Raw genomic sequence first — 15,292 nt, forward strand, 5'->3', positions numbered from 1 at the left:
CATCTTTTGACAAATTAACGTCAAAAGTTAATTTTTTTGTGCATTTTAGCTACCCCTAACTCTTTTCCTACCCCAAAACGAATTCTCCTAACCTGCTACCAAAAGTCAAATCTGAGGTTAATTTGACAAACGCTGGATCCCTTCTAGCCATGACCCCGGAGAGCTGCCCACTGGAGCTGTCCCCCGTGGTTAAAGTAACTATTGCATGCTACTACAGTGGCCACTAAGGTTACATATTAAACCGGTCTGACAACTCACTCACCCTCAGACATAAAGGGTGTAAAATACATCCAAGGCATGCTCACCTGTTGCAGTTGCATTTTACAATGGGGGATTTGAAGGACAGTAATAGTATAGACGACAGAGTTCTATCGGCCGTTCCCCTTAGACAGGGGGACATTAAAGTTGATTTTCACAAAGTTGGCGATGACGACGACGATGAACACACTACTGAGAGGATTAATTTACAAAGTAACAGTCATGATGAGCGGGGTAATGAAGAGGCAAGGACTAGAACAGTGGAAAGCAGTGCGAAGCAAAGATTATGTCTTCCCTTGTGTTGTAGAATTGGCGGCGGCGGGGATCCCATCTCAACGGACCCAGGAGACACAGTTGCCAAAGGTAGCCTTCAAGCTAAAACTAGAGATAATTTATATAATTTAGCTAGCTATCTTTAGAGGTCTACCAACGTAACCACTTGAACACACTTGTTTGCGGTTTATTAACACAGTCCATTATATGACTGGATCTGCTTCCATCTAGGTAAAGTTGTATGACCTTTTGAGGTAGATGGGAATGAGAAATTATAACCAGCGGAGTAGCCAATGACGACCTCCGTAGCAGCACGTTATGTAACGGACCTAATCGTGGTTCTCTAATTACTATACTGGTAATAAACATTGCCTCACAAACTCTTTCAGATTAAACTAGCTAATAGCCTACAGTTCATCATTGTGGCCGCTTCACCCCCACTTTAATCTGTCTGATTATGAATTATTGAATGGTAATCCGTTTAAACATTTTCATCATCCTCAAAGGTGATGATCAGGCAATTTCCCACCAGGATTAATTATATTATGTTGCTCAAACCTCTAGGATGGTGGGCATTTATTTAAAAACATATAATTTAATAGGCAGGGAGGGGTCTCCAACCTTGTCTATCATTTTTTATAACCTTTTCTACTTAAAAAATGTGTAGTAGCTACTTATTTATATTGTTATATATAGCTTTCAAATAGGAACATTCTTGTCTTCTTCTCTACCCTGCAACTCTTCCCCTCTTCCCCGGTAACAAGAGATTGCTCTGTTATACCTGGTAAGATACACTAAGTGTACAAAACATTAAGAACAACTGCTTTTTCCATGACAGACAGACCAGGTCAATCCAGGTGAAAGCTATGATCTCTTATTGATGTCACTTGTTAAATCCACTTCAAGCTGTGTAGATGAAGGGGAGGAGACAGGTTAAAGCAGCATTTTTAAGCCTTGAGAGAACGGAGAATGTGTGACTTTCAGAGGGCGAATGCCATTCACTGAATGGGAAAGACAAAAGATTGAAGTGCCTTTGAACGGGGTATGATAAGTAGGTGCCAGGCACACCGGTTTGAGTGTGTCAAGATCTGTAATGCTGCTGGGTTTTTCACGCTCAACAGTTACCCGTGTGTATCAAGGATGGTCCACTACCCAATGGACATCCAGCCAATTTGACAACTGTGGGAAGCATTGGAGTCAACATGGGCCAGCATTCCTGTGGAACGCTTTCGACACCTTGTAGAGTCCATTCCAGAGCGAATTTAAGCTGTTCTGAGGGCAATGTTTTGTACACTCAGTGTAATGGCTAATAAACGGCATTTGGAATGACAGGCCCCATAAAATAATCTTCTGTGTTTTCCCAAATTCTGTTCTCAGTAAAAAAAAAATCCCGCTATGGGACTTTTCTGTTTTTTACTCTCATATTACACTTATTCATAGAGAAATAACAACAATTGATGTGCGTTAGAGACCTCTCTAACACCCAGGAAGCTCTCCCATTCACCAGCTCTGCAAGTGTTATAATATCAAAATATGTTCTGTACTCAACAAATATGTTTCACTGATCAACTATCTTCCTTTACTCCCGTTACGGCCAGTAGAGTGCCTTCAGAAAGTATGCATACCCCTTGACTTATTACATATTTTGTTGTGTTACAGTCTGAATTCAAAATGTTCTCACCCATCTATACACAATACCCCATAATGACTAAATGAAAACATGTTTTTAGACATTTTTGCAAAATGTATTGAAAGTGAAATACAGAAATCTCATTCACAAGTATTCACACCCCTGAGTCAATACTTTGTAGAAGCACCTTTGGCAGTGATTACAGCTTTGAGTCTTTCTGGTTACGTCTGTAAGAGCTTTCCACACCAGGATTGTGCAACAATTTCCCATTATTCTTTTCAAAATTCTTCAAGCTTTGTCAAATTGGTTGTTGATGATTGCTAGACAACCATTTTCAGGTCAAGTAGATTTAATCAAAACTGAAACTTGTCTACTCCGGAACATTCAGTGTCTTCTTGTGTTTTAGGTTATTGTCCTGCTGAAAGGTGAATTCATCTCCCAGTGTCTGGTGGAAAGCAGAAAACCAGGTTTTCCTCTAGGATTTTGCCTGTGCTTAGTTCCATTACATTTATTTTCTATCCTGAAAAACTCTGCACTCCTTAACAATTACAAGCATACCCATAACATGATGCAGCCACCACTATGCTTGGAAATACGGAGTTTGGTACTCAGTAATGTGTTTGTTGGATTTGCCCCAAACATAATACTTTGTATTCAGGTCAAAAAGTGAATAACTTGCCACATTTTTTGCAATATTACTTTAGAGCCTTGTTTCAGTGCATGTTTTGGAATATTTGTATTCTGTACAAGCTTCCTTCTTTTCACTCTGTCAATTAAGTAAGAATTGTGGAGTAACTAATGTTGTTGATCAATCCTCAATTTTTCCTATCACAGCCATTCAACTCTGTAACTGTATAAAGTCACAATTGGCATCATGGTGAAATCCCTGAGAGGTTTCCTTAACTGAGTTAAGAAGGGGTATGATAAGTAGTGTATGGAGACCCCTGATTTAAGGTATGATTACAAAATGGGAAAGAATGAGCACCTACAGTGCCCACAGGGTGTTAATCAAACTCACAAGGAAGTCTAACAATGGAAGATGAGTAATGCTCTTCTGTGTCCTTCCACACTGTTTTCCATATATCTAGTCATATATACACCATCCAAGTGTAACTTCACCATGCTCAACTGTCTGCTTTTTAAAAATTTTAGCCATCTACCAATAGGTGCCCTTCTTTGCAAGGCATTGGAAATCCTCTGTGTTTTTATTTTATTTATTTATTTAACCAGGCAAGTCTGATAAGAACAAATTCTTATTTACAATGACGGCATACACCGTCCAAACCCGGACGATGCTAGGCCAATTGTATAGGACTCCCAATCACGGGCAGCCTGGATTCAAACACTGAGATGCAGCGCCTTAGTCACTAGTCACTAGTGCGCGATGGCACAAGAACATCCCGGCCAAACCCTCCCCTAACCCGGACGGCGCTGGGCCAATTGTGCACCGCCCAATGGGTCTCCCGGTTGCAGCCAGCTACGACAGAGCCTGGACTCGAACCAGGATCTCTAGTGGTACAACTAGCACTGCGATGCAGTGCCTTAGACCACTGCACCACTAAGTAGGCCTCAAAACATCTTAATTTAATACATGTTAAATCCAGGCTGGACCAAAACAAAACGTGGAAAAAGTCAAGGGGTGTGAATCATTTGTGAAGGCACTGTATGTATGTACTTCCAAAAAAGGTCTAAATAAAAATGTACAAGTAACCGGGGAAAAAAATGCATATGTAATTCACATATTTCTGCCACGCACACGTCGGAGGTCTACAACAGCTCAATACATTGGTGGTGCCGAAGAGGCATTTTTTCTGTTGCTTGTACATTTATATTTATACCTTTTTTGGATGTCCATACTGGCCGTAACGGGACTAAATGAGATAGTCCATATGTGGTGAGTAAACAAACGTTTTTTATAACGCTTGCAGAGCTGGTGAATGGGAGTTTGAATCTGAGCTTCCTGGGCGTTAGAGAGGTCTCTCAGACAGAGATACTGGGGCAACTGACCTGGTTACATACAAATAGCCAGCTATACAGCCTAGCTAGACGTGCACACCAAACAGACAGAGGAAATATTGCTGGAAATTAATTGGCAGACTGTGTTACGTTTGACTTTTTAAGACAAAAGTGCCTAGCCAGGGATGTTGTCAATGTGACTTTGATTGGATAGTAGCCGGGAGCTTTATGTTTATGACAGATGGAACACATGAAAAAAATGAATGTACTTTCAGAATAGATTGGCCGAGCTATTGATACAGTAGGTGCGCTGCGAGATACTGGTAGCTTGCAATCTACCTGTTGGAGACCCCTGATTTAAGGTACGATTACGAAATGGGAAAGAATGAGCACCTACAGTGCCCACAGGGTGTTAATCAAACTCACAAGGAAGTCTAACAATGGTGTTGTCTGTTCTCAGATGAGTAATGCTCTTCTGCGTCCTTCCACACTGTTTTCCATATATCTAGTCAGTACAGGCTAAAATGGCCCCTTCTTATACTTCCTGTTCAATTTGAGTCTCCCTCCATTTAGGGGACATTGGTTCATTGCCCTCTTTCTATGTTGGCAATAAACATGAGTAATCAGTAGGTACAGTGTGTGACAGGCCAACTCCCAGGTAGATATATCTAATAATATTCAACACCTCAAATCACCCTGCAGCTTTCAATTTGTCAAGAAGCTGCCAGTAACTAAGCTTTAGCAGGGATTCTTTTCAACAAAGTTTCATTTGATATCACATTTGAGTACTGTACCTCTTCCCCATCTCAGACAAACAACTATTAAATTACTTCCCTGTTAGTAGGTTAATGTTCATTTCCATTCAAGCTATTTTAACCAGTTCATGTGTCCTTCTCCCTCTGTCCTCAGAGAATAAACATTGTCCAGGACTGGGCCTGTTTTATGGCCTGCTGGCAACAGTATTCTTCTCCATTATAGCTCTTCTGGTGAAGACAATAGATGGAGTCCATGCTGTAGAAATCAGTGCCATTCGCTGCTTCTTCCAGATGCTGTTTGTGATGCCTATGCTTATCTATTACAAGTAAGTTATTACATAACTGTATTTATACTATATTGGACCACTTGACCCCTTGAACCTTGATAATCCCATACAAATATTTAACCTATCAATTTTCTGTTTTTCAGGACTGGCTTCCTTGGACCAAGAGACAAGCGGATCTATTTGGTGATGAGAGGGTTCTTGGGTTCCAACGCCATGATCCTATTGTTCTATGCAGTTCAGCAGATGCCCCTGGCTGATGCAACAGTCATCATGTTCAGCAACCCAGTGTTCACCGCCTTGTTAGCCTGGATCTTCCTCAAAGAGAAATGCACAATCTGGGACTGTGTCTTCACTGTCTTCACACTGGCTGGTGTCATAATGATAGCCAGGCCTCCCTTCATATTTGGTGCTCGTAGAGAGGGAATAGAGGGAGACTACACCAATCATCTCAAGGGGACTATTGCAGCCTTCGGTGGAGCGTTAGGAGCAGCCTGCACTTTAGTTATACTCAGGAAAATGGGCAAAAGCGTCCACTACTATCTGTCTGTGTGGTACTATGCGGTCATTGGTTTCATTGAGTGTGTCATCACTTTGTTTATACTTGGTGAATGGACCATTCCATTCTGTGGGAGAGACAGGTGGGTCCTTATGCTGATAGCAATCCTGGGTATTGCTGGCCAAACGTTCCTCACCAAAGCACTTCAGATTGAGAAGGCCGGCCCTGTGGCCTTGATGAGGACCGTTGACGTGGTCCTGGCCTTTATTTTCCAGTTCTTTTTTTTCAACCGTAAGCCCACCATGTGGAGTCTCGGTGGGGCATGTTGTGTGGTCGTCAGTACCTGTGGTGTGGCTCTAAGGAAGTGGTACAGTAACACACACCCAAGAAAGAGCCGCGAACCACGCATAAGACAAATATTTGATTCCAGGAATAAATGAAAGGTTATCAATTAACATGATGTTAATGTTCAGCAGTCAAGAGTGTTATGTAAACCAAAGAAGCAATATTACATCAAAATGTTACTGTGAGGTTTTGAGCACAAAACTGGAAATGTTTTAGTATTTACATCAACACACTTAGAAAAGAGGGTTCTTTGGTAAGGGTGATGGTTCAATGTGGAACCATAAGGACTCAAAATAACCATTTGAGCTCTTCAATGGTTCTTTGCCGTTCAGAAAACGGTGCTTTAATCTTTTAGTGATAATTCAAATGTAGGGGAGGTGGCTCATTCTAATATTTTGGGGCATGGTTTTCTCACAGCTCTTTTTGTGCAGCCGAGAGTGAGTGTCATTCCAGTTGACATCATCTGTTGTATTATGTCACTGCATGTTAAATATGACTGGCCAGTAATAGTGTCTTGTGAGAGACTTATGTAAGGCCTTGTGTCAACGGTTGACTAAATCTCAATTATCTCCTCAGGGACCACCCAGCCGGTCCAGAGCTAGCACACCTGATTCAACTTGTAAATTAACACAATATTAAGACCCATGTAATTTTAAAGGTAATATAATATGTCTAACCCTCTTTATAGCACCATAAAGGTTCAATTTTCAGAACCTCATGAACATGGTTCTTTATAGAACCTTCAAAAAGGGTTCCACTATGGTTACAAGACAAATTACCCTTATTTGGCAGTGGCACTATATACGGTGCCTTCAGAAAGTATTCATACCCCTTGACTTATTCCACAATGTGTTGTGTTACAGCCTGAATTCAAAATCGAAACCCCATAATGACAAAGTGAAAACATGTTTTTAGAAATATAAGCAAATTGATTGAAAATCAAATACAGAAATAATTAATTTAACAAAAGTATTTACACTCCTTTGCTATAACACTCCAAATTGAGCTCAGGTGCATCCAATTTCCTTTGATCATCCTTTAGATGTCACTACAACTTGCATGTCTGAGCAGAAACTATACCAAGAAGTCCAAGGAACTGTCCATAGATCTCTGAGATAGAATTGTGTTGAAAAATATGGAACTACCCAGACTCTGCCTAGAGCTGTCCGTCTGACCAAACTGAGCAAACAGGCAAGAAGGACCTTGGTACGGCAGGTGACCAAGAACCCAATGACCACTCTGATAGAACTACAGTTCCTTGGCTGAGATGGGAGAACCTGCCAGAAGGACAACCGTGTCTACAGCACTTCACAAATCTGGGGTTTATGGGAGTGCGGCCAGACTGAAGCCACTCCTGAGAAAAAGGCATGACAGCACACCTGGAGTTTGCCAAAAAGGCAAGTGAAATACAAAAATATTCTTTGGTCTGATGAGACAAAAATTTGAGTCTTTGGCCTAAATGCAAAGCGCTAAGTCTGGAAAAAACAGCAATAACTCATCACACATTGAACACCATCCCTACCGTGGAGCATGGCGGTAGCAGCATGCTATGGGGATGCTTTTCAGCGGCTGTGACTGGGAGACTGGTAAGGATAGGGAGAACAATGAATGGAGCCAAATACAGGCAACTCCTTGAGAACCTGCTTCAGAGTGCTAACAACAGACGGGGGCAAAAATGTACATTCCAACAGGACAAATGACCCCAAGCATACAGCAAAAGCAATGCTGAAATGGCTTCAGAACAAGAATGTGAAAGTCCTTGAGGCCCCCAGCTAAAGCCCAGACTTGAATCCCATTGAAAATGTGTGGAAAGACTTGAAGATTGCTGTTCACCGCCACTCTCCATCTAACAGAGCTTGAGGAAATCTGCAAGGAAGAATGGGAGAAAATCCCCAAATATAGATGAGTATGTCTGTATCAGCTTTGCACAAGACGACTCAAGGCTGTAATCATCACCAAAGGTGCTTCTGCAAAGTATTGACTCCGGGGTGTGAATACTTGTGTGAATTAGATATGTCTGTATTTCACTTTCAATACATTTGCAAAAGTTCTAAAAACACGTTTTCACTATTGTGTGTAGATGGGTGAGAAAAAATATACATTTAATCCATTTTGAATTCAGACTCAAACACAACAAAATGTGGAATAAGTCAATGAGTATCAATACTTTCTGGAGGCACTGTAGAACCATTTTTGCACGTGTACTGAGTGTCACGGTTTTCTTCCTGGGAAGGAGAGGCGGACCAAAACGCAGCGTGGTTATAGTTCATGGTTCTGTAATAAGAAAACTCAAAACATGAACAAACTACAAAACAATAACCGTGAAATAGCCCTATCTGGTGCAGTAAACACAAAGACAGGAAACAATCACCCACAAAATACCCAAAGAATATGGCTGCCTAAATATGGTTCCCAATCAGAGACAACAATAAACACCTGCCTCTGATTGAGAACCAATCTAGGCAACCACAGACTTACCTAGACACCTAAACTTAACACAACCCCATAAATCTACAAAAAACCCTAGACGAGACAAAACACATAAATCACCCATATCACACCCTGGCCTAACCAAAATAATAAAGAAAACAAAGATAACTAATGCCAAGGCGTGACACTGAGGTTAATCAGCTAAGCTTATATTAGCATATATTTCTATTTAAAATGGGCTGATGTCCTTTATTTTATTACACTGCTGGTCAGAATAGTTTTTTTGTGGAAATGTTAAGTGTGACATTATTTTTTACAAAATGCAAAGATTTTTTAAAAGATTTGCTTTGTGCAATGTGTCACAGCTAGTAATAATATTTTGTTGACCCATAGACGGATGACTTTATGCATCTCACATTTATGCTGCCTACACTAGTTAAATAGTATAATATGATGGAAACTTGACATTTACAGTACAAATAGCTTTATGACAGTATACCACAGAAAACAACTTGTTGTGCCTTCCTTTTGAAATGTGTACTACTAATTTAGAACTATTCACTTGACTTTGCACATTTCTGTTACATGCCGTGTCAGTTGTGATGCTTTGTATACGTGTTATACTCCTAGTTATGCCAGCGTGACTGCTGTTTTATAGTATTTATTTATCAATAGAAATCAAATACATATTTCTCTATCAAAAGCACTTTCTCAGACTGATTGAATGTATGACTTGTTTATCAAATATGTGGCAAAAATGCTTCTTAACATTAACTGTGTTCAATCATTTTCTTGTAGGTCTACATAAATTGGTTATAAACAACAGTATGAACAATTTAAATGAACCATTTAATTGTTCAATGTAATTCTGAGCCTACTGTGCCCTGCTCTTTCATATATTGTTTCTACAACTTGAAATAACTTTACTTCTTTATGGGACCATAATTCACAACATGTTTGTCCTCAATTAAGGTGGACACCGAGACATATGGGATATCTAAACCTTTGTGTGGTTCATGTTCGATTTGATTTGATTGATACGGATTTGATTGACACTGAAAAGTTGGATGTATTTGCACAAAGGAGAGAGCATAACAGATGAGTTTTTTTTAACTTATTTTTTGACAGTTGAACAGAATGTTACCACCTTCATGCCTTGCTAAATCCTTTCTTAACTATGTAATTATTATATTACTATTTCAGATTGTTTTATTGGAGTTAAGGATTACTCTAAAAGTTGTATATTCATACACAATGCAGGATGTCATTTTTAAAATCTAAAATAAATGACATATACATTTCACCTATGTGTCTTGATCTCTTGAACTGAGGACGTTTTCCGTTTTCCATTTGATCATACATGAGCATGGCTGCAATTCCTGTTGTGATTTAACAGATCGGACAGAATGATGTTTACGCCAATGTTGCCCACAGTTGTTACAACCTGGCTAAACAAAGTACTCAGTTATGAACAATGGTAGAAACAAGACGACACTATAGCTTTTCACAAAACACTGAGTCAGAGCCTTTCAGAGTAGTACCTCTAAGGGGAACCATTGTCATGTTACCCTGCGTTTGAGGTTTTGGACTTTGCCATGACCTTTCCATGGTTCTCCCTTGACCCTTCATTGAACAACAACGTTTGTGTATTGTTGTATTGTAGATGGGACAGATAACTTGATACGGTATAGATTATTTTCTGTGTAACCCATGTATAAAATGTGTAGCCAGCAGAGGGCAGAAGGAACTTTAAAATCATGCAATGTGTTCAGACTAATGATGTATATAAACTCTGGATTGCAGATACTATTCACTGAATAGCAGGCTAGCTCCCTTCCAAACCAGTCATTGTTGAATTTGCAATTGTATGATCCCAATTCTCGGTTTCTGGGTCGCTTTTCCAAGCTTAAAATGATAAACATTCCACATTGGCCATGCTGTCAATCCAGCATGATTTCTGCTGTGCTCAAAACAACTGTTAACTCAGAATTGGGAAATCTGACTTTAGCGAGTTCAAGACAACTGGGAACTCAGGAAAAAACTAGTTCAGACTGGGAAAATAAGTTTTGAACGGTCATCCAACTCGGAATTGTAAGTCAGGAACTCAGGCCTCTTTCTAGAGCTACGACCTGAAGATCACTGACATCATCATGATTTGACCATGTTTTTTTCCGAGTTCCCACCATAAATCCAGAGAACACCAGACTTTGTGGACAAAGTTTGATGACAAAATTTGCCTTGCCACTTTACTGTTCATGTGAGCATAGCACAACAAGGTGAGTCCAAACATGTATTGTATGCTGCTGCATAAATTATGTAATATGCCAGGGAGATATGTACAGTGGGGCAAAAAAGTATTTAGTCAGCCACCAATTGTGCAAGTTCTCCCACTTAAAAATATGAGAGAGACCTGTAATTTTCATCATAGGTACACTTCAACTATGACAGACAAAATTATTTTTTTTAAATCCAGAAAATCACATTGTAGGATTTTTAATGAATTTATTTGCAAATTATGGTGGAAAATAAGTATTTGGTCAATAACAAAAGTTTCTCTCAATACTTTGTTATATACCCTTTGTTTGTTGGCAATGGCAGAGGTCAAACTATTTCTGTAAGTCTTCCCAAGGTTTTCACACACTGTTGCTGGTATTCTGGCCCATTCTTCCGTGCAGATCTCCTCTAGAGCAGTGATGTTTTGGGGCTGTTGCTGGGCAACATGGACTTTCAACTCCCTCCAAAGATTTTCTATGGGGTTGAGATTTGGAGACTGGCTAGGCCACTTCAGGACCTTGAAATGCTTCTTACGAAGCCACTCCTTCGTTGCCCGGGCGGTGTGTTTGGGATCATTGTCATGCTGAAAGACCCAGCCACGTTTCATCTTCAATGCCCTTGCTGATGGAAGGAGGTTTTCACTCAAAATCTCACGATACATGGCCCCATTCATTCTTTCTTTACACGGATCAGTCGTCCTGGTCCCTTTGCAGAAAAACAGCCCCAAAGCATGATGTTTCCACCCCCATGCTTCACAGTAGGTATGGTGTTCTTTGGATGCAACTCAGCATTCTTTGTCCTCCAAACACGACGAGTTGAGTTTTTACCAAAAAGTTATATTTTGGTTTCCTCTGACCATATGACATTCTCCCAATCTTCTTCTGGATCATCCAAATGCTCTCTAGCAAACTTCAGACGGGCGTGGACATGTACTGGCTTAAGCAGGGGGACATGTCTGGCACTGCAGGATTTGAGTCCCTGGTGGCGTAGTGTGTTACTGATGGTAGGCTTTGTTACTTTGGCCCCAGCTCTCTGCAGGTCATTCACTAGGTCCCCTCGTGTGGTTCTGGGATTTTTGCTCACCGTTCTTGTGATAATTTTTATCCCACTGGGTGAGATCTTGCGTGGAGCCCCAGATCGAGGGAGATTATCAGTGGTCTTGTATGTCTTCCATTTCCTAATAATTGCTCCCACAGTTGATTTCTTCAAACCAAGCTGCTTACCTATTACAGATTCAGTCTTCCCAGCATGGTGCAGGTCTACAATTTTGTTTCTGGTGTCCTTTGACAGCTCTTTGGTCTTGGCCATAGTGGAGTTTGGAGTGTGACTGTTTGAGGTTGTGGACAGGTGTATTTTATACTGATAACAAGTTCAAACAGGTGCCATTAATACAGGTAACGAGTGGAGGACAGAGGAGCCTCTTAAAGAAGAAGTTACAGGTCTGTGGGAGCCAGAAATCTTGCTTGTTTGTAGGTGACCAAATACTTATTTTCCACCATAATTTGCAAATAAATTCATAAAAAATCCTACAATGTGATTTTCTGGATTTGTTTTTCTCATTTTGTCTGTCATAGTTGAAGTGTACCTGTGATGAATTACAGGCCTCTCTCATCTTTTTAAGTGGGAGAACTTGCACAATTGGTGGCTGACTAAATACTTTTTTGCCCCACTGTATACTGTAGCTAAGAAAGTAATACTAAGTGTATGTTGTGAAGTAAGCTGATCGAAGCCCATGTGCCTCACCCTAATAATTTGGTCCCTTTCCCCTCTTAATTAATTTTGCCTACTGTTCTGACTTGGTGGTGCACATGTAGCCTATAGCCTGTTTTAGAAAAATATAATCATCAAATATTATAAGAGCTTTCATTGTCTGCTTATATGCCTCCTTTATTTATCATACGGTTCTGACATGGTGTACAGGGAGAATACTGGAAGAACGGCTCATGTTCTGAATTCAGTCGCTGTACATTTTCAAAAGAGCTGAACAAATAGTTGTATTGCCTGAGTCCGTCCAAGCTCTTAATCAAAATGACGGATTGCCTCTTATCATCTTGTCATCCCTTTATGCCATTGTTTGTACATCTCAATTGTCAGTAGAAACCACATTTGCTTAAGCAATTCAGCCATATCAGCTAAGTTTTTTTTTTAAAGGCAGTAAATGAGGCTGAAAGAACTGTTTCACTGCCAGACAAGGCTCCACTGATAGCCAGGTGTAGCATTGGTAAGATGCTTTTGTTGGGACAGCTTTATGTAGGCCCTAAAAGTTTGTGGGCACTGTTTGTCACCGTTATAGTGCAATTAATGTATTGTTTAGTGTTGTGTTGTGTAGTGGCTTTGCTGGCACGCATCACCATATTTGGGGGGGGGGCCTACCAAGATTTACGTGCTAAAATTGCCACTGATGTAATCTCCCTGAGGAGGATGAGCTGGCCAATCAGCAGTCTAGAGGAAGGATGAGCTAGCCAAACACTACTTGCATTAATATTTTTAATGACCAGTATACGCCCACAGAAAATATGCTTTTTAACATACTTATAACCATTTTTTGGAGGGAAAACTATTTCTCTCATATTGAAGGGAAACTACTTCATTCATATTATGAGTAATTATAGGTCATATTTCATAGAAATCTGGAAACATTGGGCAGTTACTTTAAGTATTTGTTTGTTGTAGTGGGGACAGTAACATCAGTACTATAAAATAAATTATACTGTCAGGAAAATGTTTTTATCTATTTTTTATTTTACATCTTTAAATTTAAAAGTATGCATTATGTGTCTGTAATATAATAAAAGTGTCAAAAACAAATGTAGATAGTAATACATGCATTTCTAAGTCTTCCTAAATATTTAAACGGTGGGGGTGTGTCTGGACGGAGGCGCGTGGCTTCAAAACAGCCCCCCATCAGTCAGCTAGTGTATATATAAACCATTTGTTCAGACCAATGACATAAATAAACCCTCGGTTGCAGATGCTGTTGTGTAGTTGCCATGGAGAGACTTTGAAGCCACCAGTCAGCCATATTGGCACTCTCTAGTAGAGCAGTCCCCTATAGGAATTTCTGGAATTCTACAGTATTTCAATTAAATGTTTCAAGGACAAAATGACATGTATTTAAGTATTGTTTTGATATAGTGGGGACAGTAACAGTAGTAGAAAAAAAATAATTAAGGAACATTTTTAGGTTTAGCTCACATAATATAATGTAAAAGTATGCATTAAGGTGTCTTTAATATAATAAACATGTCAGAAACTAATGTAGACATTAATAAATGCATTTCTATAGCTTCCAAAATATTTTTTACAATTGAGGAGTGCCAAGATGGCTGCGCTGTGGCTTCAATACAGCGCCCCTGTCAGTCATCCAGGGTTTATACACATCATTGGTTCAACAAACTCCTCATGCATAGATTTTTTTCTAAACAATTTAAACATATGGGTAACATTCATTTGCTTATGCCTGTGTAGTAACACTAATTACTTTGGTAACATTGTTAATGCATAATAATGTAGTTATAGCTTTGCAATTGCATAGCGGTTTATGTTATTACACAAGCGGAATAATTGAAACAGTCCCCGCTGTGTAATTGCAATTAAAATGCTATTACTGAAGTGGTATGTGTTAATAAAATAGGTAGGCTTAAATAGCATATTCATCTTGTTTTAAACTTAATAAAAGTTAAGCAATTATCTTTAAAAGAACTGCTGAACTGTTTGTGCAGATATCGTAAAGACTGGTACCTTAAAAGGTGAACAATAGCAGCGTCGTGTCTTTTGCAGAGATCTCCACCATCTCCTTTGTGGTAAATTATCTGTCATGATATTGCCTTACACTCATGTTGCAAAATAACTTGTGGACATGAATTATGAAAGCCCCATCAAGTCTTTTATACATGTGTATCTGACTCGTGCTGCAGTTTTACAGTCAATTGTGAAGAATCTGGTTTAATTGGTGAACTAAGATAAAAATATTTATGGTAAATCAGTTGAATTTAATGTGCCAATTTGATTGGGAGTTGAGGGCTTGCGCTGCACATTCCTCCTGGATGGCATACAAGTTCCTTTCAGAGGAGGATAATGGAAAACAATCTCACCTTTTCCAGGTTAACATACAGTGCCTTGCGAAAGTATTCGGCCCCCTTGAACTTTGCGACCTTTTGCCACATTTCAGGCTTCAAACAGGACACAATCATGAAGTGGAACGACATTTATTGGATATTTCAAACTTTTTTAACAAATCAAAAACTGAAAAATTGGGCGTGCAAAATTATTCAGCCCCTTTACTTTCAGTGCAGCAAACAAGGAACACACCAGGCAGGTCCGAGATACTGTTGTGAAGAAGTTTAAAGCCGGATTTGGATACAAAAAGATTTCCCAAGCTTTAAACATCCCAAGGAGCACTGTGCAAGCGATAATATTGAAATGGAAGGAGTATCAGACCACCGCAAATCTACCAAGACCTGGCCGTCCCTCTAAACTTTCAGCTCATACAAGGAGAAGACTGATCAGAGATGCAGCCAAGAGGCCCATGATCACTCTGGATGAACTGCAGAGATCTACAGCTGAGGTGGGAGACTCTGTCCATAGG

At 39.8% G+C, this 15,292-nt stretch overlaps 1 protein-coding gene across 1 annotated transcript; it reads left to right on the forward strand.

Annotated features, from left to right (window-relative positions):
* Window positions 1–303: 303 nt before the first annotated feature.
* On the forward strand, window positions 304–9,733 carry LOC139375596 (solute carrier family 35 member G1). The gene is made up of 3 exons (XM_071117384.1): window positions 304–621; window positions 5,027–5,198; window positions 5,303–9,733. The coding sequence occupies exons 1-3, from the start codon at window positions 327–329 to the stop codon at window positions 6,093–6,095; spliced, it is 1,260 nt and encodes a 419-aa protein (XP_070973485.1). The 5' UTR covers window positions 304–326; the 3' UTR covers window positions 6,096–9,733.
* Window positions 9,734–15,292: the final 5,559 nt, after the last annotated feature.

The sequence above is a fragment of the Oncorhynchus clarkii genome, chromosome 20, assembly GCF_045791955.1.
Source record: "Oncorhynchus clarkii lewisi isolate Uvic-CL-2024 chromosome 20, UVic_Ocla_1.0, whole genome shotgun sequence".
Classification (NCBI taxonomy): Eukaryota; Metazoa; Chordata; class Actinopteri; order Salmoniformes; family Salmonidae; genus Oncorhynchus; species Oncorhynchus clarkii.